This window comes from Strigops habroptila, chromosome 9, assembly GCF_004027225.2.
Source record: "Strigops habroptila isolate Jane chromosome 9, bStrHab1.2.pri, whole genome shotgun sequence".
Lineage (NCBI taxonomy): Eukaryota > Metazoa > Chordata > Aves > Psittaciformes > Psittacidae > Strigops > Strigops habroptila.
The window spans coordinates 25,621,201-25,646,240 of record NC_044285.2 but is presented as its reverse complement, the minus strand read 5'-3'; the positions used below and the strand labels follow the sequence as shown (position 1 = coordinate 25,646,240).

General features: G+C 46.8%; 1 protein-coding gene across 6 annotated transcripts in view; it reads right to left on the bottom strand.

Moving 5' to 3' along the window:
* The window catches only part of DCX (doublecortin), a 91,034-nt gene extending 70,082 nt beyond the window's left edge, over positions 1-20,952 (bottom strand). For 4 of the 6 annotated variants that reach the window (XM_030497037.1, XM_030497041.1, XM_030497042.1 and 1 more), the window contains exons 1-2: positions 8,790-9,027; positions 6,867-7,257 (exon numbers count right to left, since the gene is read on the bottom strand). In XM_030497037.1, coding sequence (XP_030352897.1) covers positions 6,867-7,230 — 364 coding nt within the window. In that variant the 5' untranslated portion in view covers positions 7,231-7,257; positions 8,790-9,027. Of the gene's footprint in view, positions 1-6,866; positions 7,792-8,789; positions 9,028-20,693 lie in introns of those variants that run through there. The other 2 variants (XM_030497038.1, XM_030497040.1) reach the window with 2 other exon arrangements.
* Between the last annotated feature and the right edge of the window lie 4,088 nt (positions 20,953-25,040).

Genomic DNA, 25,040 nt, shown 5'->3' with positions numbered 1-25,040 from the left:
TACCAGGAGGTGGTAGCAGGATTGGGCAAATATGGGCTGAGGACTTGTGAACTTGCCAGCTTTGAACACAGGTTCTGTGGCCAGAAGATCCCAAGAGAGAGAAATCTTATGGGGAATAGTGCTGCCACAGACAGAGGAGTAGTTTCTTGGTTTCTCTGCTACATCCATCTATGTTAAGCCTATAATAGGAAGTCAAGGTGCACAACTGGGCCAGTCAAAGAAATATAAGTGGTAGATAGCATGGCTGCAGAAGATGTGCACAACATAACAGAAGGAAGGGGAGGATATGAGATTTTGTCAAAAGCAAAAGAAACCACTCCAAGCAGTATATTGCTCCCCAGCCCTAAGCATAAATCCATGCCCAAATATTTCCAGGAACACATCTTCAGAGAGCAAGCAGCTGTGTATATGTGCAGAAATCCAAATACAAGCCCTGAGAAGGTATGAGGAACAGCCCTGTCATTGCTGCCAAACAAAACCCCAAATGGGAGCCCCAGAGAAACACATTCATTCATTGGGGGTGGGAAAGTTCTGCAGGAGTGGAAGCATCCTCCTGACAAGATCCAGTCTGCTGCTGAACATGGGCATGACACCAACGTGCTAAGGACAGCACAGTGCCAGGTCAGTGCAAGATGCCCTTCCTGCACAGTGAAATCAAAGCCCTGCAGTGTGATGTGCACTTGTCATCATGCCAGCATGCTCCAGAGGTGGCACAACTGCTATCGTGCCACCAAACCAGCCAAGGCATTTATTTATGCTTTCTATCCTGCCCTTAGCAATAGATGAACTGACTGTAGACCTTAAGTCCTGATGAACATATCTGCCATTTGAAGCCATGGCTTCTAACACACTGAGTTACTCTGGCTACAAGTGCATTACACAGTAATGTGCTACCAGTTTGATAGAAGCACAAGGTGATTACTCAGCCCCTAAAGAAGGGATGATCTCAGCAAGGATAAGGTTTGCCTTAGAGAAGGTTTCTTAGAGGAACTCTAAGCTCAAGATGAGCACTAATCTCTCAACCCTCTTACAGCAGCTCCTTGTGACAATACTACAAATGACAGGCTGTGCTTTCAGGAAGAGTTATCCTTCCTCAGCATGCCCCAGCAAGTTTCCAAGTAGAACGAACTGCAGGCAGAAGTCTTGTGAGGAAAACCGGGAAAGCTGGATTGGGGCCATTTCCAAAGTGTCACTGCTAACAGTTATTCCAAAAACAGCCTCTGTGGGCTGCAGCCAGTTATTTTGGTTGTTAGCTCTGCTCTTGCAAAGTTGAGATTGTGCTACTGTGCCCAGCTTTTGTGTTTCATGGGGTTTACCATGACTTCAATAGGAATTAAATGGACTTAACACTTTGCAGAGTTCATTGCATACGGTGTTAAAGTAGGCTTTTAGTTTCAAATGCATGAACTTCCTGATGCTTTATGCATTAAAAAGGATCTTTCTCTGCCTCAAGACCTACTCCACCATGGCAAAATGAACTCTGGAAGAGCCTTCTTCCTTTGGCTCTTTGACAGGGAGCTCTTCCATGAGAGAGAAGCACCTCTTGTTCTGTTAAGTGAAACAAATGCACGGTCAGAAATCACCTTCAAAACCACATCATGCCCAGAAAGAATTCCTGGGACCACACCAGTCCTGGTGCAACAGCCAGGAGGAGCAAGCAAATGAAACGGAACCACAAGGATAAATTTTATTATATAGGATGCAATTAGCCAAGCTGCCAGGAAAATAGCCATAGGAAACAATGCCACAGGTTCCCAAGACTTCAGTGCTGGACTACGTGAATTCCAGTTTTCCAGGCAAACTGGAACACGCACGCACTGGGTGGGGATTTCAATACACTTCCTATGAACCCCTCAGTCCCAGCACACGCCAGGCTCTGAGCAGCTCCAGGGTGGAGTCCCTCCTACGGGCACTTGAAACACTCCTGGACAAGCTTTTGGAAAAGATTCCCCAGGGCATGACAGGATACAAAAAGCTTGGAAACACTTTCTGGAACATCTCACCCAGCCCGAGAATATTTCTAATGAAACCCCATTGAGCAAAACAAAATCCTATTCAGCTTTTTCTAGTGTTTAATCTGAGGCAAGAGCAAATTTCAGACAAGTAGCCCAGCACAGGACAAGGGCATAAACCCACCCTTGGATGGGCCCTCTGACCACAGCACAAGGGGGGCTGTGTCCTGCCTGACAGCCTGGGTAAACCAGGAGCTCAGAAGGGAGGAGCTCTCCAGCTTCAACTAAATGTTGAGCCTCTCAAGTTCTAGTTTTAATCTATGTCTGCGTTTCTGCCTTTACTGACCATGCCTAATCAATGCTGTATTTGTATTTGGTGGGTTTATTTCCACATGAAATCAGCCACTGGCTAGAAGCTGGTCCTAAGTCTGCTTATAATAAAAAACCTGAAAGATGCATCTTAGTTCCTCAACACTTTCTTCCACCTTGACATGTTCACACCATAATCTCCTTGGGCAGGAGCTCTCTCTTCCTCTACATTTAAATGGTGCCTTGCACAGTAGGATGCCCCATTTGGTCAGCACCTCTAAATACATTGTGACAAATGTCTAATCTTTACAAGTGGGGAAAATTTGGCTTCTGTGGAAGTGTCAGTCCCTCCCTCCAGAGGAAGCAATCCAGTCTCCACCAGCACTGAGGTTAACCCAGGGCTGCAATAGCTTCAGCAGCCAGGACTCTGCCTTGTGCCTTTCCCTCACTCTCAGTTTGCACCTCACTGTCAAGCAACTGCTAGTGGGGCCACATGGGAAAGCAGCAAAATGATGGAGTGGACTAAAAAGAGCTCATTTGTGGGACAATTGAGACAGCAGATTGCAACCTGACTTTGGAATGATATGGCCAAGAACAGCATTTCTTAAGCTATCTTTGCTGTGGAAATGAATGCATAACATCCACTTCCACCTTTACCCAGCCCTCCCTTTCAGGAAAAAGAGCAGTCAGAGCCGAGACAGGGAGAATCTGCCATCCCATCACAATGGGTCTGCAAGAATAAGAGAGGCTCAAAGGAACCAAGGAACAAGCCACCCTGTGCAGATGTCAAAAGCAACTAGGTTTTAGTATAAACTGGGGTGACAATGTGAGCTGCTCTTCTGTCAGCTTGAGCAAGGCTGGAAAAGATGGCACATGAGCTTTTTTAGTATCATTCATATTCAAGTTTTCTCACAGTACACAGCACAGAATTAACTGTTACAACAGTGACTCACCAATAATCTCTAAAGGCAGCTTCCTATATCAACTTCCTAAAGCCTTGGTCACTAGAACAAATTATAATATGAAAGGAATAAAGATCACCTGGTGCTCTTTTCCAGAGTGACTAAACCAACCATGATAGACAGTGGCACTTGGGCCCAGCGTCCACTCCTGCCTCAGCCAAGGGAGTACGCAAGTGGGAGATGCTGCCAGCAATTTACCTGTAGTCAGGATCAGCTGTAACAGTGCAGTAATGTGGTGCACTGCATTAAACCAACCTATAGATTCAGGAAGAATACAGCCCAAATCAATGGCTGCATGTGCATTATTTACAAATACATGAAAACTGAATGCTGGAAATAGGAAGTCAAGATTAAGACATTGACTACAGTGATGGAAGATGGCCATGTGGAGTGAAAGCAGGGAGAAAAAAAATGACCAGACAAGTGAATTTTGAGAGAAGGTCATTGGGAGATGTGGACATGGAGAGCTCTCTGGTACAGGAGGCAGAGTGGGGAAAGCAGCCAGTGCCAGGGGAGGAAGAACTTAGCAGGCAGCTAAAAGAACCCGTGTGACAGAGTCCCGGTGGGCTTCCGAAATGTGAGGCCTTAGGGTCCAGTACAGGAAAGGACCAAGAAGCACATCCCAACAGGCAGTTAGGAGGGATCCATGTGAAACACTACAGCTTCTGCAGTCATACTGAGATGAGCCTCTCTGGTGACTTCTTTTCCCAGGTTCTACTTGTTTATTGGATATTACAATATTAGCCACATTACAGGCACTAGAATTGCTTTAGTTATGCTCAGTCTCCAGGCAGAAAGCTAATTTACATGGGAAGCACACACTGTTTGTGTATGCACTGTTCTTGTATGTCACAGCACGATTACTCTGAAGTCCTGTTGTTCCATGTATGTACCCAGTGCACAGTTACACACACCCAAGCTAACAGCAGAGTTTACCACAAGGTTGGGTACAACCACGGTATTAGAAATCAAAAGTCATGTATTTCCCAGATTGCTTTTCTGCAACAGATCATCCCGAGAAATATGGGAATATTGGTATCACTAAGCTGTCGATAACAACAAGCAGATCTGCTTTTGCGCTTTCAAACACTGCATTCCTTTGTTTTCACTCGGCTCAGATTGTTTTCCTCACTGACGCTCTGCTGAGGACACAGCCACACAGACAATCCTATTTTCCTTTTAGTGCCACTTCTTCAGTGCTGTTTCCAGATACCATTTTGGCAGAACAAAGCCAGAACCCAAATGCCAGCATCTCCTGCCTGTGCCTTAACCAGTAAAAAACATTTCAAGAACTAGGTACCTTCTGACCTGCACCAAAACCGGTGTAAAGCAGGTGTAACAACTAAAGGTTTAACTTCACTGGCAAAAAAAAAAACCAGGAAGAGCATAAATGGAGGAAGAGTATAAAAAGAGAATAAAGAACTGCATTTTCTGCTGTGGATTCATGTGAAACCTGGGCCAAACAGGACTGAGAGAAAGGCTGTGGCCATATGAAGAGATCAGAATGAAATCTGGCAGAATCTCTGAAATGAAGGAGGCCACACCTCCGTTTGACAGCTGTAACTGGGCTGAGAATAACTCCAGCAGGGCTATATCAGCACTCTGAAAGGCAGCAATTTCCTCCCGGTAGAACTGCTCTATGGAAACCAATATTTATTCTGTGCGCTTGTCCTCACAAAGTATTTTGGGGAAATGAGTATCCCATTTGACAGATACGGAATTGTAGGGAGAGATGCTTTAGTCAAGGTCACACAATGACTCAGTGCTGAGGATGCCCCTGCAGTTCAGTGGCTCACATACATCCATTGTCTTTTACTACAAGCAAAAGCCTTGAGGAATTTGTGTCGTTACCAAATCAGCCAGGTCATCTGCTTGGAGGAAAACATCAAGGAACAGGGAAGAACAACTCCCTTCTTGCAACAGATAATCAGGATATTCCAGCTCCCAACAAAGAATGGGTTGCTCAGGGAAGGGAAAAGCAGGGTGGCTGCGGGTGTCCTCTGTGCACCCCAGTTTGGCTGCGCCACCAGCATCGCTTCCCCACAGCCGTGCCTTGGCCATGTAGGATTGATTTTTGACTCATCCTTCATCCCGCAGTCCAAGCAACCCTCAGGGGAGCGGGCACACTGACACCCTCTCTAGACACAGGGGTAGACTCAGCCCTGCCCTGAGCATCCCCTGCACACTCAGACCTGCCGCACGGGGGATGCCTTCCCACACTCACCCCAGACCTACCACAGCAACCCACCCTGCCCACCCCCAGCCCCTGCAGAAACACTCCCCAATACACCCCCTTACACACTCCCCATCTGCACAGCTCAGTACACCTCCCTTCATACAGGCTGCGTGAACGGTATTCAGACATAGCACATGAACTCCCAACACCCTCTCCACACACACAGCCAGCACACCCCCTTCCACACACACAGCCAGCACACCCCCTTCCACACACACAGCCAGCACACCCCCTTCCACACACACAGCCAGCACACCCCCTTCCACACACACAGCCAGCACACCCCCTTCCACACACACAGCCAGCACACCCCCTTCCACACACACAGCCAGCACACCCCCTTCCACACACACAGCCAGCACACCCCCTTCCACACACACAGCCAGCACACCCCCTTCCACACACACAGCCAGCACACCCCCTTCCACACACACAGCCAGCACACCCCCTTCCACACACACAGCCAGCTCACCCCCTTCCACACACACAGCCAGCACACCCCTTCCACACACACAGCCAGCACACCCCTTCCACACACACAGCCAGCACACCTCCACACGCTCCCTGAGCACAAACCCAAACCAAACCCTGTGCTTGAACCCCCTCAAGGAATAAGGAATCCCAAAACCTCCTCTGCAATTAACCCTTCTTACACCTTCCTCCACACATGTATAAACCCCCAAATTTCACCAAGTGCAACCCACCCAAAACACCCTTCTGCATACACACACCTTTCATTAACTCCCCCTCAACACATTGCGACACACCCCACACACACTCCCCAAAGACTAAAATCCCTCACACCCCACGTTCCACACATCCACCACACACACTGCATGCACCCTAGCACCCCACTACACACACACTGAAGTCCCTGCACAGCCCTGGCCACACCCCAACACACACACACAGTGCACAAACCCCTCAATACACCCCTATACACAACGTGCATAAATCCTTCCCACCCCCATTACACACACACTACACGAATCCCCCAGCACCCTTTGCTTTTCCATTCATGCCCATCCACCCCAGTGGGAAACCCACATCGCTCCCCAGCCATTCCCTGGATCCATCTGGGACACACATTCCTCCCCCAGCCCAGACAGAGGTGGGGGCACCCTCAGACAGCCCCCGAGCCATGGACGCAGCCGTGTCTAGCCAAGAGTCAGACACACCCCTGTGCCTGCACCCGAGCGAGCATGCTGGGGACACCCCAAAGGTGTCAGCCCCTGCACTGCCACCCTCTGCTGCACCTCTCCAGAGGGAAGGGGAATGCGCAGATTCACCTCAGAGGGGCAGAAATCCCCAAGCACCTGAGGAAACGTGACCTTAGCAGCAGCCCCGAGTGGTGCAGCCCCCTTCCCACCCCGCCTCCTCGCTGCACCAGCCCGCGATGCCAATTACCTTCCTCCAGCTCATCCATGCTCCCGATCTTCCGCGAGCCATCGATGGTGTAAATGTAACGGACTCCCTGAGGCAGGTTAATGTTGTCGGACAGGGACCGGGTGAGGTCAGCCAGGAGAGCATCGAAACTTCGGAAGCGGTCAGAGGACACGGCATATACAATCCCCTTGAAGTAGCGGTCCCCGTTGCGATAGAAACGCACCTTCTTGGCTTTCTTCTCGTTACTCAGTGCCTGTAAGGTCCTGGTTCTGTAGAAGCTACAGTGAGCACTGTGAGTGGGGCTGGGCAGCCCATTCATACGTGAGCCTCGCATGTTTCTGGACGCCTTGTCTCTTTCGTCAAAGTGTCCAAAATCAAGTTCCATAGTTTGGTGAACCCTAAAGATCTGAAGCTGAGCAGGAAGGAGATGGGGAGAGAAGGAGTGTGAAGGGACAGGTTAGAGCCAAGCAGAGCCACGATCCAGAGAGAAAAACACCACTAAGGCAAAGAGCTGTGTCTGGAGCAGGACAGATGCATTCAGGAAGCTCCCCCTCCCCTGGCTGAGGTATTGATTCTGGGGACTACGGGTAGGAGGGGTCCTCACATTCTGAAAGGGATCCAACTCCTGGGGGCAGGGAGCACGTTCCTAGAGAGCTGTGTGCTCCTGCACCTGGGAGTTTTCAAAGTGCAGTAAATGGGGACTTGGGGCCAGAGGGATACATGGCAATCACAGCTCAGCCCCCAAACCCCTCATCCAAACACCAGTTGGCAATGAATTAAACCTCTGAGCCCTGTGAGGTTTCCTTTGGCAACAGAAAACAAGGAGATCCCAGTAAGTCAGCCCTTCAATCTGTCGAATCACGGAAGGAACCAGAGCATCTGAATGTTTAACATTAGAATAAACTGGCATTTATGAAAGAATGGTCACAGGGGAATAAGCAGTTTCTTTGTGACAGCCTGTTCAATAAGGGTAAGCAATGAGATCCAGCCCACCCTTCCCCCTATCCGCAGCCCCCTCCTAGCCCATCAATCAATCCCCAGGACCAGCCTACATCTCTAAGAAATGACTGCAAAGAAAAATCTGTCATTGAAATGAAGCTTTGGTAAGCTCCTTTCAGCCTGAGCCTCCTCTGAATTGCATTTCTGCTCCCGTTTAATGAGGAGGAGAAAATAAAGGGGCTATTTCCACCCCCCTTCCAGCCTTAAGTGATTTAATTGCTGGAAGTGCCGCTGCCCAAGGGGCACGCCGCCCCTGCTCCTCACCTTTCATTGTTCTGAGCACGGGGGGCTCCCAGCCCCAGCACAGAAAAGCTGAGACTTGAGCTGACACCCAACAAGCAGGAATGTCTGTGCAGTCTCCACTTTATGCTCATGAACAACCTTCCTCCTGCACCAAACCCCAACACAAAAGGGAGAGGAACCCCCAACCCTGCAACAGAAAGACCCTTCCACTCCCCCAGCACAGCCAGGAACATGCAGCTCACGTATGTTGCTTGCATGTTAACACAGAGCAGAAAGCGGATTTAAAACAGCACTTGGCAGCCAGGTATAAATCCAGGAAAAGCTGTTGCTATCTCTTCCCCACCCCTTACATTTGCCAGAACGAAGCTTCTTCCCTCTATTTTTACAATGTCAGCATGACCGGTGCAAGAAAAATCCTTGTCCCCAGTCTGCAGTAAAGCAGAAGATGACAATGAGGGGATCTGCACAGAAACCCTAAGTTGGGAACATTCTCCCCATGCCTGCAGTCGGGGCAGATTCAGCCCGGTGTCATGCACTGAACAATGAAACATCCAAGCAACTTCGGGAATGAATCAGAGGATGCAGGGGTTCGGTTTTAAAAGGAACTGCAGATGCTGTAAGGTACTAAGAGGCAGATTCCCCCGTTCTGGCTGACATCTGTTACTTTCCTGCATGCAAGTCGCTTAAAAAAGCTCTACTCACCGGTTTTCAGCGTGCAGGGTGGAGATGCTGAGAGAAAGAAAACCAGGCTCACTCTGCCTTTGTTGTCTGAGCTCCAAGCAAGAAATTCCTGCCAGGGTGGATGAGACGCCTCCTAGGTCCTAGTGCCTTGTTCCATCCCTCCGCGGTAACTTTGCCTTAGCGGTTTTTACTCTCATCACCAGTTTTGTGGTGGTTGTATTCTCTGTATTTGAGGGGAAAAAAGGGTGTGTTCACACCAGCTCTGGGTGTGTTAACAGATGCGAACATAACAGGGTAACCAGCTTAAAGGGACAGGTTTTGGGGTGCTGTTCTGAAGGATGCAAATTTCCCCCTGGCTCTAGTTTCACTAAGAATGGCTCTGGCCCCACTAAAATAAAGGGGTCATTGGAGTGATGCACCAGCATTATAGGATTACCAGTACCGGGAGGTCATGGCTACAACCCTGCAGTGTGCTGCAATGCTAGCACCAGAGTCCTGTGCATTAGGAAAGCAACTAGAACAAAGTTGACCAGTGAAACTGGGCATAGTCCTGCTCCTGTACTGGTTTCACACAGCAACCATGTTTACCCTGGCCAGCAGAAAGGGAGAATTCACTTCATGAGGTACCCCTGAATAATTTTTCTCCGTTAACACTGGACACAAGCCAAAGCCAGAGCTCTCAATCCCAGTTCATTTGAATCCCAAGGGGCTCAGGACAGAGTCATTCAACACAAGATTAACCCAACAGATTCAGCCTGGCTCATATCCCAAACTAAGAGAAGTTTATTTTCCAGTTCCACTGCAGGACAACTCAGCTGTTACAAAATGATACCAGGCTCTTTCACTTTGACTACAAATTCTTTCACCTGCTTTCTGGATGGAGATTCCTATCCTGCAGCTTGGAGAACAGCACCACTAACCCCACTTGGTGCTTTTAGAGAAGACCAGGATTTGGAAATGGGAGGGACATCCCATAGGAAGGAAACCTTTCCTAACAACACTGTGCCTGTTTTGAATGAAAACATCAGATGTTGTCATCTTGGCACATCCCAGCAGTATCACATTCAGTTAGTATTTATTCCAGCTTTGTCTGCCCAGTACATGATAGTCCAGGCAACACTGACACAAACCCACTAACAGCTCATCTTTATTTGCCTGCAACACATGTCATTTGTTCAGTTTCTTATTCTCTGAAACCATCCTTTTATTCAAAGGCTCCTGTGCATCCTCCACTAAAGCTGTTGGCTGCTCCCTTGTGTGCTTGGTGGGATCACTACAGAGGACCCCCCCCAAATCTGCTCTCCTTCCTCAAGAATTAGCACTTGAGAGGACCCCAGGGAAAAGCAGGGTTTGGGCTCTCCAGGGCATATCTGGGTAGGTCTCTGGATGCAGATGCAAGAGGTAGATGGAACTTTGAGCCTTCTCCTTCCCATCAGATCCCATTTCAAATCCATCACCATCACCAATTCATCACCATGTGCTTAATCTGTCCAGGATTAACAATTCTTCTCTATAGCACAATACTGCTGTAAATACAGATTTACAGGAGGATGTAAACTCATGCAGTCAGTGAAATTGTACAACACGTTCACCTCCCAAGTTTGACTTGTATCAGAGTCCCTATCCTCAGAGTTCTGAGGACAGCAAAGAGTCTCCAATAGCATAACAGATGGTTCTTGACATGTCTACATGGACATGTCTGCTCAGGACACTGCCAGAAGCTTTTATGGAGCATGTGCACTTCCTTTAAAAAGCAGAATTACTCCAGCAAGACACCAGGTATTTGTCCCTGACTGAAAGATAAGGTTTCTATAGCCAATGATGGTAACCTTCATCTTGAGAAAAACCTCAAGTTATTCCTAAAAGGTGCTTAAATCACCTTCAGTACAGTTGCCCTCCTTTAACCCTGCCATTGAGACAAGCAGCCAGAGCATCAGAGGTGAAGAACCCCGGAGCCAGGTTGATTTCACATGTTCTCAGTGGAATCACACCACATTTGCTTCTCTTCAAATGAGAACAGGATCACCTCATACTACAGACATCGGCTATGCAATAAGGCATCAAAATAAACAGCTCTTTCGTGATGAATGAAGGGCCTGCTCCTGACTTCAGTTCTGTTGGTCGGATACAAGAGCTTCTTCATTGGCCTTAAGGCATTAATGCTAGTCAGAACTTATTTACATCAGAAGAGGCTCACCCTCTGAGACACCATAACCTGAACCATTTCAGGCAGCATGAGTGATTCAGAATTGGAAGGAAAATTCTTCTTCTCATCAATAATTTCATCTAGCTAAAAAGGAAAGATAAATTTAGCTCTTCAGATTAAATTATCTGCTTAAAATCAGGTGAGTCATCTTTCCGCCAGGAAACACTTTAGACTATTGCCTGTGTAACTAAATCTGTATAAAGACATGTTTATTGTAATTGCTGAGCAACTGTGATACTTTGTTAAAGGACAGAGTGCAGGTAAAAGGGATGTTGTGTCTGCTTTGTTCTAACTTCTTCACATACACCTAGAAACTCTAGTTTCTAGCCTCATTAGGAGTTGTAGTCTGAAGTATTCTATGTCAATGCCCAGTTGCCTTGTTATACATCACCCTGACTTGTACAAAAGATCGCACATCTGATAGCACAGCATTTTTCTCTGATCAGGATGTAAGTTAGGGTGGGAAGTGGCCGAGGTCTGGCTGCACCACAGATGAGGATCCTGGAAAAATACACATGAAGTGATCAGAGCTTTTGAAGGAAGTCTTGGATCAACATTTTCAAGTCAGTCTATTTAGATGCAGATGTTTAATTACATTCCTTATTTTAACCTCTGTTCTTCTGGACTGCTTTGGAAGTGTCATCCCTGATCACTGCTTTCAAAGCTTTGCTTGCTGTGAACTTACACACCAAAACCTTCCAAAATGACAAATTCCTATTCCAGGGCTCTGACAAATGTGTGGAGGCACTCAAAATGAGAGCCCATAATGCCAATGGCTCAATCTTGGCCCTACAGAGCAACAGGCTTTGAATTTGAATCTTCAACATAGATATCATATCAGACTATAGAGTTAAGTCTCTCCTACATAATACTATGAGCTAATAAGCAACAGGGACTTGGCAGACTTTCACCACATAACATTTGTTTCCTTTGGAGATTTATTTTTACAGGGACCACACACATATGAAAGTCTTTTAAATACCGGTGCTAGTGAGCCAAAGTCAGCTCAGCCATGGGGAGAGAAGGGTGGAGGAATACTTTCATAGCATAGTTCCACCACTCTGAGCCTTGTAACCACCTGCAGAGGCTGTTCAGACCTTGAAGTCAGAAGGCTAAATCCTTCTACAGCCTGAATCACTGGAAACCCCAGGAAGCAGCAGGGACAAAGGTGTCAGTCTGGGGAAGGAGGAGAGGATGGAGGCAGAAGCTGGGCTCCAAGGCCACCTCCAGCAGCTGCCCCACATGGGGTTCCTCACCTGTGCTCCAACAGCACCAGCACCTCTGGGTGCTGCCGCTCCTCCAGACCCCAGAGGCTGTGCTGAGTCAGTGCATTTGTGCTGCAGTCTCACACCCTTGGCAGACACCCTCAATCTCAGCAGATAACTTGAGCTTCAGATAAGCTTCTGCTGAAATTTGGGAGAGAGAGGCCTTTCCATCCTCTGGGGACCAGCAGAAAGCAAGCTGCAAGTGAAAAGGCAGCTTCCTGTGCTAATAAACCCTTTGTAAGTGCCTGGAAACAATGTAGCTCGTAATGAGTTATTTGATGAACACACTCAAGACATTCCCAACACACCCAGATACAAAAAAAACCACATTAAAATGCACAGCAGTCACCCAAAAGAAAATACCTCTTGCACTGGATTTCTTCTGGCTCCCTACTACAAGTAAATCAGCACAATGAGTAAATCTTTCCCAGCTGAAAGCAAACTCCCTGATAGCAGAAAATGAGGCACCCCCAGCCCACTACACAGCCCATGATATGTTGAGTGAATCCTGCCAGACCCAGGGAGCTCCACAAGCCAAATCCTGGTGGCAGTTCAGTGGCAGCAATCTGCAAAGCTTGCAGAAAGCCATGGAAACATCTGCCACATGCATTGCCTGTGCCCTGGGGGACATGTGGAACCTCACAGAGGTTGTCAGTACATTTGTGCTGACCAAATGATATGATGTATGGTCTGCAAGCCCCAGCCAAGGTCATGGCAAACGGAACCACATGAAATCCAGATGCCTCCTTTCTCTGAGGTTGCCCATGGGCTGTATCATAGTAGTGAGGACACTCATGAGCAAGAATTTAAACACCTTGATATTTCATTTGATACAGTAACTTTAATTGACTTACTATGATTGCCAGCCTCTCAAAGTGCCTGCTGAATGTATCATTGGTTTGAAGGACTTTTCTGATGGAATATTAAGTGATGGAAAGGAAAATCCCATCAAAGCCCATCATAGGGGATCATGTCACATTCAAGTTGGAAATGCAGGATATTTCCTTTCAAATATAGATCCTCTCTGTCACTCTGAAGGCAGTGACAGTGAAGTCGGGTGACACTGGGGGAGCATGTATAAAAGATACCCAAACAGCCCATCTTATAAACTTAGAAATGACAACAACAGACCATTCCAGAAGTTGTTTTCCATAAGAGATTCCCACTCGGTACACTCAAGTCCATGTCATCCCAGACCAAGCCCAACAGCCTGCAGGGTTAGCCATGTAAGTGTCCTAAGCAAATACCTTCTCATTATCAAATAGTGAATGTAGGTGATCTACAGAACTAGCATTTTAAATGGAAGACAGAAAGATGCCTCCAGCAGCCTTAGAAGACATTAAGAGGTTTCAAGCTCTGATATTCAGCATAATATAGGACAAAGACTAGAGGCCACAAGAGGGCAAATTACACCAACCTGGAGTTCTTACAGCCCATCTCAGCCTCATTTTGCACTTCAATGTTACAAGCATTTGTGAGGCCCCTGCACCCAGCACATTGCTAGTCTAGATTCAGGCTCACACCATCTTTGGAGCACAGACCCTCACTGGTGGGAGGCTCAGGCTCTGGCCCAGCCTGTCTCTGTGCCAACACATCTGGCACGTGGCAGCAGAGCACGGGTGCTGGAAGGCTCTAAGGAAACCTGTCCCCTGGCAGGAGATGAGTAATCACTACTTAGAGTGCAGATTCCAGCTGAGCTCAGCTTTGAGCCGTCAGCTACATAGTAGGAATAATTGTCATTCAGCTTGCTCACCTCCTTCTACCAGCAGAAACAGGCCAGAGATAGAGGCAGCACAAAGGTTTTTACACTCTCCAGGAAAGAAGAGAGTGAAGTGGGGACAGTGTTTTTGTGCTGGTGGGTTTTTGTTTTCAGGGGATGTTCCCTATCTGGTTTATCCTAAGAATTCACAGAGAACAAGGATAAATGGTGGATTTTCATGGCTGTAGATACCATTTAGCTATTTGCTCCTGTTCTTCATACCCATAATAAACCATTGCTATCATTGCTTTGCATCTGTATTGAAATTTAAAGGTAGATACAGCAATAAAAAACCTCATTTAGCTACATTAAAAGACAAACTTACCTACTCGAAGTCTTGTACAAACTAGAACACAGGAAAGACCATTGTTTAAAATCAATGAACTGAGATTCCTCGTTCAGGGAGCTGCAGACACTCGCTCCAGAAAGATGCAGACTCATCGCAGTCAGGCAGAATAGAACAACAATAAAACCCATTATAACATACCAGGTCAGCACTCACCTTCAGCTCCCTTTCTCCAGCAACCACAGCCCACACTGCAAACTAAACCAAACCAAACCTAATTCTTCTTCTCCCAGAATTACTAGCAGGCTTTGAAAAGCTGGCTCTTGCACGCAGCAGCCAGCAATAGCCTGTTTGTTTCTAGTACTGGTCATTCTTGAGCACTGCGAGCATGGGAAGGAAGCAGGTTCCAAACACATGCTGACATGCAAAGCCCTGTCCCTAGCAGTTATTGATGTCTCTTCAGGGATTTTGGAAACCTCCTGAGAACCTACACAGAGCTACGTGTATGTTTTAGCTCTAAGGTTACAGCATGGAAACACTGCAAGACACTCCGCCTTCTAAATAACTCTATTTCAAGCACTGAAACTCTGATCTGAACTTCTGCAGCTCTTCCCCTGTTCCCTCCATGCAGAGTGGTACTGACAAGTGAGAGATGGCTTCAGGCAGAAGTTCTCCTCCTTGTCTACAGTGTGATCATCAAGAGGCATCCTCCTGCTCCATTAATGTCCCTTTTCCTGTTGAAGATTTGCAGCTTGCTGAAACCTAGGTCATTGTTCAACATCCCAGAGGAGTACTAGATGATATGGGAGCTATTGGGCTAGCAGTGACACCAGAAACTCCAGTGATGCTTCTGACGCTATTTAATCTTCAGATTATGCTGGTTCTCTTCATTAGGAAACCCTCCCAAGGTAAAAAGTTACTACACACTGCCCACAGATTATTTTTTCTTCCTCATTAGATGAAATTCCCAGCCTGGAAAACTTTGTGAAATACAGTGTAATTGAATAGGAGAATAAGAATCATACCAGAACATCAGGGCTAGTATCCAAAAGTTGGATCAAGCACTAGGAGAAACTTCTGGTCTCATCTGAAGGTGCTGTCAACTACACTTCTGATTCAATGACCTCTCATAAGGGCTACCCAATAGCAGCTATGTAACCACTGAAACTGAGCAAGACTAGTAGGAGGCCAGGCATCAGATAAAGCAGGTTTCCATTTTAGATTCAATTCTAAGCAGTTATTGGTCACCACAAAGCAGAAGCCAAAAGGCAGCTACTTGCAAGCACAAGGAAATACAAGTGTTTCCTGTGACCTCAAACTCCAGAGAAACGAGCCCCAGACCCACTTATTGTTGGGTGTCTAAAGGGGACCTGCTTTCCCCTCACTGTCAAGTTGAGGATGGTCTGAACATGGGATGCACAGGGGCAAGTGGCTCAGGTCAGAAAATCAACTGATGAAATGCTGTTGTAGTGCAAAACCAAAACCGGGTTCAACCCCAGTAAGCTGCAAGAAAAGGGCATCAGCAGCAGACTGGCTTTCCCAAGGACCCTGGGGACTATAACCACAGTCCTCTCCTCCATCAGCATCACATAACTGCAAAGGGGAGGGTCCTTCTGCAGCAGTGGCTTCAGCCCCAGTGCAGAGTGCACATTGTTAAGTCCCTGCAGAATGTCACCATCCCACCTTTATACCACAGGATAATGATGTATTATCATAATTGCCACTACTTGTATCCTTATCCTGCTTTATTCTAACCTCCAGAGAAAGGCAGCCCAGCTGACTGCAGCCCCACTACAGAAACAGGGTTCAGCCATAAATACTAACAGGCCATTGTTTGCTCTTTGTACCCACGAAGTGCTTTGCTGCTCCAAGTTAGTTTTATTCTGTTTCCAATTAGAAATCCAAACTGCTTGCTGGATTAGGTGATCCCACTCACTAGGCAACCCAAGAAATATTTTCAGTTCCATCCTTACATTTATTAACCTTGAAAGCACAGAGAGCATTCTGCTCAAATACCTCTTACTCACGATGAATTCAATGCCCACACCACAGTGTGAATCGCCTTTGCATGTCCCCTGGGCATGGTCATGACTTGTTTCATTGTGGTCACCCTGCAATGATCCAGCCCTCAGCACTGCTGGCCCAAACCTCCAGTTTGTGGGCTGAGCCTGTAGACATAACCCTGAAAGTGAACTGTGAAAGGCAGAGATTGTCTCACTTTTAGCCCACAGAAGCTCAGTCATCTCCAGGCTGGTCATGCCAGAGATCTTGTTCTTTTCTTTATGGCACTTTTCCCTCCCTCCACATCGGGTTACCCACTTTAGGCCTCCTTCTTTGCTTCTTCCATTGATGTGTGAAAGGGAGATGTGCAGAGAGAGGTCTAGCTGTACCTCCTGCAGTGCTCATCACAATCCACATCACACACACCGCTCCCATAGATGCAGTAACACCAGTGCGTGTTGGCTCGCTGTGAGGTTGGCAGATGTGACAGGCACAGATGATGCACCAGTTCCGTGCACAAAGGGCACAGACCTGCAGAGTGCCCATGCGAGCTCATGTGCTGGCCAGCAGTCACACTGCAAGGACCTCATTCAAGCTGTGTGCCCCTTCCTCGGGCCATGCGTGTCTGTCAGACAACAACGATGCCACCCTGTGGTAAAACTGAGCAGCAGGAGTGGAAACAGCGATCGCTGGTCGGGGGCTGCTGCGTTGAGTGACTGCTGCTCACGACAGTGCTCTTGGGTCTCTAGAAATGAGAGGAAGGACACTTGGGGACGACAAGCGGTCACCATGCTTTAGTAGCAGCACTGCTGCAGCTGTGGCTCAAGAGATCTCAAGGAAGGACTTGTAGTAAGAGTAGTCCATCTTTTCTACAAGCTTCTATGGCAAGAAATTAGTCACCTCTCTTTCCACCCTCTTGGCATGAAGACATGGTGAGGCAGACTGTGCCCTGGCAGCCCAGGGAGGTCCATGGTGAGGCAGATATCCCCCTGCAGCCCAGGGAGGACCCCATGCCAGAGCAAGGGGATACCCAAAGGAGGTTGTGACCCCATGGGAACTGCTGGAGCAGGCTCCTGGCAGGACATGGCCCCATGGAGGACCCATACCAGAGCAGTTCATGAAGAACTGCAGCCTGTGGGAAGGATGCACATTGGAGAAGTTCCTGGAGGACTGTCTCCCATAGAAGAGAGCCCACACTGGAGCAGGGGAAGAGTGTAAAGACAAAGGAGCAGCAGAGACAAGCCGTGATGAACTGAGCACAACCCCCATTCCCCATTCCCCTGCACCACTTGGGGAGAAGGTGCAGAGAGAAATCAGGAGTGAAGCTGAGGCCAGGGAGGAGGAAGGTGTTTTAAAATTTGGGTTTATTTTCCATTATCCTACTCCAATTTAATTGGCAATAAATTAAACTAATTTCCCCAAATCAAGTCTGTTTTGCCCATGATGGTAACTTGTGAGTGATCTCCCTGTCCTGATCTCAACCCACAAGCCTTTCACCATATTCTTCTCCACCCTCCTTTACCCCCCACCCCATCCAGCCGAAGGGAGTGATAGAGCAGCTTGGTGGTCACCCAGCATCCAGCCAAGGTCAACCCACCACAACAGACTAAGCACACTCTTCCAAGAGCCTAGCAACAAAGCAAACTCTATCTCCACAAGCTCACCTGAGCCCATGAGCTTTGAGCTTCCCTCAATTTTGACTGGCCAGTCAGGTCTGGACCACTGCTTCTTGGTAGTGATGCACGTAGATCTGTACACACACCTTTCAGTTTGCACATTGGGATTTCCCATCCCTAAAGTGGAAAAGGAGCACAGCCATACTCTAGGTTTTGCCTTACAAGATCAAAAGCAGAATTGCCCTTGCTTAAGCTGTCCTAGCTTATCATATGAACTATTTCTAGGGAAAACAAGCTCCAGAGATGGCATTTTAGCTTAGTCAATATTGCACCGAAACATTAGCTGTAATGCGACTTCCTTGATTCAAGTCAGACCAAATGAAGGCTTTGCAGAAGCTAATTATTGTTTTGTTTCATGTGGCCCATTGGGTGATGATCGTAAGAAACCATTTCAAATTAGAACAGACTAGGAACAGGCTCTCTACGTGACAACACAGCTTTCTCCCCTTTAACGCAGGGTCTGCTAAGCCAGCATAGACAATTGGTTGAAGGACTTGTAAATCACTTGAAGTTATCGGGGACTTTACCTTGGAGCTTGCTTGATCCCCTTTTGTAGGTGTCCTTTTCTCCACCCCCGGTAGGAAGCAGTTAGAGGCAATGCCAGCAGATGGCAACCCAATGGAGTTTGTTTGTAGCAGCTCTTTGAGCAGCAGCGTAGGCAGTCAAGCAGCCGCTCCCCGGCCTCAGCAAAGCAGCAAGAGGAGCAGAGGAGCTCTCTGTTGTTACAATCACATCTTTGATGGAGTTCAGGCACCAAAGAGCATATCTATCTGGGTGGCTTAGGCCCTAGCCAACCACTCTGCAGTGGAGACATCTAAATGGTACTCCTATTTTGATAGCCTTTAACTCATCCCATAAATTCTTACTAGCTTCTCATAGGAAGTTCCCACCACATGCATGTGGTCACCGATTGCTGTGACTTAGAGTCAGAATCTCCCTTTTTACTTCCACACCCTTAGCTGAAGACTAGAGGCAAGTAGTTTCGTTTGAGCAACACCATCCAAAGCACAGCTTTGAATTCATACACATTGGCATTTCAGGCAGCATAAAACCACAGGCACACAGCCCATCTTCTCTAAGTCCCCATGCCCAGCATTCCCTTTTGGCTCACTCTAGAAGTACTTTATGCTGTGAATTGGTGTTCAGGCATATCTCCCTCTTCCTTCAACAACTTATGGTATTAGGTGGTTAGGGTTTACAGGCAGAAAACATTTTCAATCTTGCTTTAAGCATTCAGAGTCCTGCATTTTCAAAGGCTGTTAGGTAAGTCTGATATTCCCTGCACAGTTAATGTGCTGCCTCTTTTGAAGGAGCAGTACATGCCCACAGCCACAAGACCAGGATGCCAGGGACATGTCAGAACCCCAAGGACTGAAGCTAAAGCACAGATTCAGACAAGCCACAACCCATGGGCTTTTCACCCATGTTTCTGTCAATAGCTCAGCTCTGCACTGAGGAAGAGGCCAGTTTGCTGACCCTGCCTTACGAGCCTGGCCTACGCAGAGCACATGAGAAGTTATCTGTTCAAAGTAGAGCCCAGTCTATTCTTGAGCCTGTGTGTCTGCATTTACAGAGGGGAGAATTTAGACCTGAAACAGTGAAGATTGCTCAGTCTTCCCAGCAGCTGAACAAACCCTAAACCCAGGCACATACTTCATCAACATGAGCTGTCTTGAGAAGGGATGAAAGAATGAAAACTATCCCTACACAGGGTGATAACTACCAGGACAAACATACATGGAAGGACTACTTGAAGTGTCCATTTTGGACTCATTAAAGGAGATACAAGTGAGCTGTCTAGTGAGGGAGGAGACTACAGCAGCATCTACCTAGTTAGTAGTAGGGTAGGAGACAAGAGGTTCCATTCACTGAACCAGGTGATGGAGCTCACTGATGAAGCTGGTGCTTTCAGCTAGGACCTGTGCTGGAGAGCTGCTTTCCACCCCTCACCTAGGACAGATGAGCAGTAGCTTTATGTTCATTTCTGTTGGCTGAAAAGCTAGTCATTTTAGGAGACATTTAGACTTCTGAGAGGAAGTGCTTATTAATATTCATCTCAGCTTCTATAAATACATTTCTAATCCACTGCAGGACTTAGTAGGCTGTGGATGTCAGATGTGTCGCTGTGCACATTGGATCTGTTACAGAGCAGGGGCTGTGTTAGGCCATGTGGGTCTCAGAGCAGGAGTGAGCCCATGCTGTGACAAGGAGGGATGCTAGCTCACTACCTACATGATGTAGAAGGTGGTATACCCATGTTTCTGCTATGGAGCTGGACAAGCACATATGATGTCTCACAAGCTGTAGTCCCTCTTCTCCATCTCCTGGGCAAAGCAATTATCCATCACACTTCCAACTTTGCTACTCCCTGCCAAAACCCTCCTCTGGTGTAGCCACAATCCAGCTGAACAGAGACATCCCAGAAGTGGCACCATTCTCTAGACTCTCCCCACACACAGTCCCATGCACTGACCTTCCCACATGCTCCCACTCACTTCCCCACCCATAAGAACTGGTTCCAGGATAAGAAAAGTTTTTCCCAAACCAGTTTCAGCCACAGCAGAAGCAAAATCTTTCTTGCTTTGGCTGCTCTGTTGTAAAGCTTCTGATGTTTTCAAAGTACCCAGAAGGTATACAACAGGATCTGGGAGCAAAACCATGACATGCACTGAAGCCCAGGAAATAAGATTTCTAAAGCAAACAATATAAGTAAATACCATTACTTTACTCACAAGCTGGGAGAGGCTGCATCACACAGGCTGGCTAAAGAGCTTCTGGCTCCTTTATGTTCTGCACACCAGCTAGAAGAAACAGCCACGGGGAAGATAAAACTAGGGACAAGCAGTCCCATAAAGCAACAGTCATCACCAGACCAACACCAGCAAGGAGGAAAGGTGCTACTACACCTTCATTAGAAATCAGCCTGCTCCATGCCTCAGGAAGTCCTGGAGTAGATTCTGAGTGATGCTAAAGAAAGATGTCTTCACTAGCAGGGAATACATCCTTCAGAAATGAAGCAGGCAATAACTCATTGTAGTATAACTATTCCCTGTAGTAAATAGCATTGGATTTGTTTCTGGAATAATGAGCTCATTACCTCAGCTGTGGCAGAAGCAGCAAGTGCCAGCCATCTGGAGTGCTAGATGGCCCGATGCCAGCATAGCTCTGATGCTGTGGAAGAGGTGGAGAGCAGGGGTGAGTTACAGCAATGAGCATGTGTACAGCATAGGCAGAAGGGAGAGCAAGGGAAGGAATGCATAAAAAAACTAACAAAGAGAGAACTAGTCTTTAAAAGTTCATAATTGATGTCTAAGAACAAGCAGATGATGCAAATAAGATCATTTCCAGTCTGTTAGCATGAAGATGGGGGAAAGGTGAACTAACCAGAGAACAAGATGGGGGGGGAGAAAAAGAATACAGACACCCATTGAGCAAAGTGCTTAACCCAGTGGAAATCCCTGAACACCAAAGCTGCAGCAGAAGCATCACAACACAGTTTTTGCAGGCACAAGGCTTGTCTCATTGCTAAGGGTCTGTAATACTTTGCACTCAGACTTCCTGTTGACTCCACTTAGTGTCTTTGGCACAAGCTATCACCAGGCTTTCCTTGCCTTATCCTGACACTAGATCACAAAAGCACTCAGGTGAAACCAGGTCTTTCACATAGCCCAAAGTGCTTCACCCTTTTCAGATTATAAACTCAGTACTATAACTAATTTATCAACAAAAAAGCAGTTGCTATCCAACCACACACAGACACTTTCTAAGAACAGAGGTACAAAACAAACCTCAAAACCCACAAACAAATGACAAGACCCCTCCACATTCTAATAAACCCCAAAGGAAACCTCAAAAGCAACACTATTTACCACATACAGAAGGAGACCACAAAGTGCATAAGCCAGCAACTTTATCAGAGCAGAAAATAGCCCTCAGCACTGACCTTTTAAATAGAGGTTTGCTGGCAAGGATTGGTTCAAAGCAAAGGCCAGGTGTGGCCATTCAGAGTACTTAAAGGAAATGGGGTAGGATGATTTCCCTGTTTTGTTCCTGATACTTACAGTTATTGGTAAGGTAATAGAGAAATTGTAACACTTTAATAGTATTTCAAGCTAGTAATTTGTACTAGCTTGCTATTCAAAAAGACTATTTCTATCTTTTGTCTTTCTGGGCTTTTAAAGTCATGTTCTTTGTACCATAAGGGATGACAGTCAAAATGTGAATATAGAGTCTGGGTGACTGTGTTTGCCTTCTGTTGATGTGAGACCATCAATCAGGCTGCAGTACTCTCCCCTTTTCAAAGTGAAGGCCTCTAGTCAGTGCCTCCCCATCTTTAATTCCTCATTCCCTCAGGCTCCTTAAAGAAAACTGTTCTACTGTTTAGGAAGCTGCATGTGAGAGTCATGCTTCCAGAGAGCTAATGTGATGCTGTTGTTCTGCAGAGCTGGTATTTCTTTCTCTGGAAGCAGGCAGAATAAAGCTTTCCCTGTAAAGGACAGGCTGGGTTTGAGTAAAACATAACAAAGAGTTTTGCGTTTTCCCCCCAAATTAAAATGTGTTGGTTTGGGGTGATTCTAGGGAGGAAATGTTGTATGACAGGCAACCAGGAGGTCAGCAACTAACTAGGAAGCTAGATTAGCTCATCTGGCCTTGTTTGTCGCAGATAGCGTAAGATAACTGCTTTTGAAGCTGCTGTAAAACCTGAGCAGTAACACTTGGGTAATAACTTACCCCAGGTTGGTGGTTGCTCTGTGCTGTGCAGTTGTGGTAGCTGCTGATGCTGCAGGCAAAGCTTTTCTGCCAGCCACGAGCTTTCAGGGGCTTGGTTTTAGTTGCACTTTCTGCTGAAGTGTCTCAGTGAATCTGCACTGTGTCAGCTTCAAGCAGTTACTATCCCAGCACAGTTCACTGCTTGGCTCTTGTTCTCCACTCTCACTGTCAGCCTCAGCTAGTTCTGCCATTACTTGCACTTTGTAGGTTTTAATTTGTCCATTACACAACAAGCATATAAATTACAGATACGATTGCTTTTATCTGCTGGAGTCCCAGAGAGATTTGGAGATTCATAGTTGGATAATGCAGTTTGAGTAGGAGATTCTGTCTACTGTGACCAAGGAGTTCTTGTATCTTTCTATCTTCTTCCAGAAATGAATTTCTCTCTCTTCTTTATGGCAGGGTCTCCAGGACTTCTGTAATGAAAAGCACCACTTTTGCTCCCCTAAGGTCATCTGTGCTGGGAAGAAGGCCATGCTTGGCTGCTTTCAGCCATCTAATAAGGAAAGGGGTTGTATGAGTAAGCAGGTAGCTTGGGAGCTGCTCTGTTGTGAACAGACCAAATTTCATTTGTGCAAAGAGAAACGTGGGGCTTAGGCTGAATTATCAAATGCATTATAACAACAGATCACTTGCCTTTGCAGTGATTTAATTATCAAAGATTTTCCAAATGAAGGGAGGGGGGAGCCAGAAGAAGGGCAGAGCATTTCCTGAGGGAAATGTCAGCTTGCCAGTTGCATCCCTCACCTGGATAGCTCAGGTCAAGGTCACTAAGGGAAGGTGACATGGTGCAATCATTTGTGTTGCCAAGCACCAGCTTTTCCATGATGTGGCACACATATTGCCATGTAGAAATAAACGTGTCAATCAAAATACACAAGTGAATACTTTGAGCACTGAAGGCCACTTCTGTCCCCAGAACAAAGTCACTGTCATGCATAATAACAGCCACATCAGACCTCGTCTTACCATTAAATTGTGCTTTTCTGTGACAAAGAGCAGGAAAGAAATCTCTATTGTCTTAATCTGTGTTAAAATGTTTTCCTGTCTACAGGAAATCTTTGATAGGAGAAGACAGCTCCTATAGCACAGGTCATGTACTGCAAACTGTGTGTGCATTTTACACAATATAAGGCAGCTTGTGGAATTGTAGCCACTGAATAGGAAGTATCTCAAAATACAAAAGGGCCAGAGAAATGTTATGGCTAGAAAAAGTAGTGGTCCAAATCTTACTGCTACTTCAAAGGAGATCAGCTGCTTCAGGAAGATTGAGAGATTTAAATTCCCTTCAGAGAACTTATCTTTACATTAGCAGAGTTGATTACAGTGCAGGGTGTTCAGATGCTCTTCAGAGGCTGGACTTCACTCATCCCCAGGAGAATTTAAGTTACATTACTGAAATAGACAGACTGATCAGAGGAACCTTCCATGGCAAAATCATTGCCAGCATAGAAAACACACTTCACCTTTGCTATTCCATCTTAAATGGTGGCAAGTGCATTATTTAAAAGTAGATTGAGTGAAGTGCTTGTAAATGTACTGCAGGGAAGAGCCTTCAATGTGACAGGGAGAAAAGATATTTCCTGTCCTAACAGCTCTGCTTTTGGTGAGAGAGGAATATGTTCACCCAAGTCACTGCTGGGTGGACACACAACCAGGTGCAGAGAGAAGGTGCTATTTTAATTGTAGGACTTGTATTCCCTTCTGATTTTTTCCACCTGCTTTTCCTCACCAGCAGAGTAGCCTCTGCTCACCAGGACATACAGTGGGTGAGAGAGCTGAGAATCAACTCACTGATGTGAGGAAGCTTCAAGGAGCTGCAGCCCACCACAAATGGTGACCTCTTGGGATGTCCTTGGGGTTTAGCCTGTAACACAAACATGAATACCTGGATGTCACCCTGGGCCAGCAAGAGTGAATCAGCCAGTAAATTTCTGTGCTGTCCTCAATTCTGTACTACAATTTAAAGCCTGGCAGAGAGGCAAGATAATATTTCACTGCCAGCACCAGAGAAAAGGCAATTCATTTTCCTAAGAGCGACCAGCTCTTTCCAGTCTACTACAGCCAGGAGCTTTCCTGCACCCCTGTGAAACAGGACAGCCCATGCTGTGCCTTGGCAACAGAAGTCACCAGAATCAAGCACTTGCAGAGAACAATTATGTTCTGCAAAGGAGCTGAGAGCTGCTGAGGCTGTGCTGTGGCAGTGAGTGATGCAGATTAGATCACCCTGCTGATGAGGGATGCAGGCACTTGGTCCACCTCAGAACTCAGGAGCAGTTGGCTGATACCCAACCAACCAAAAAAGC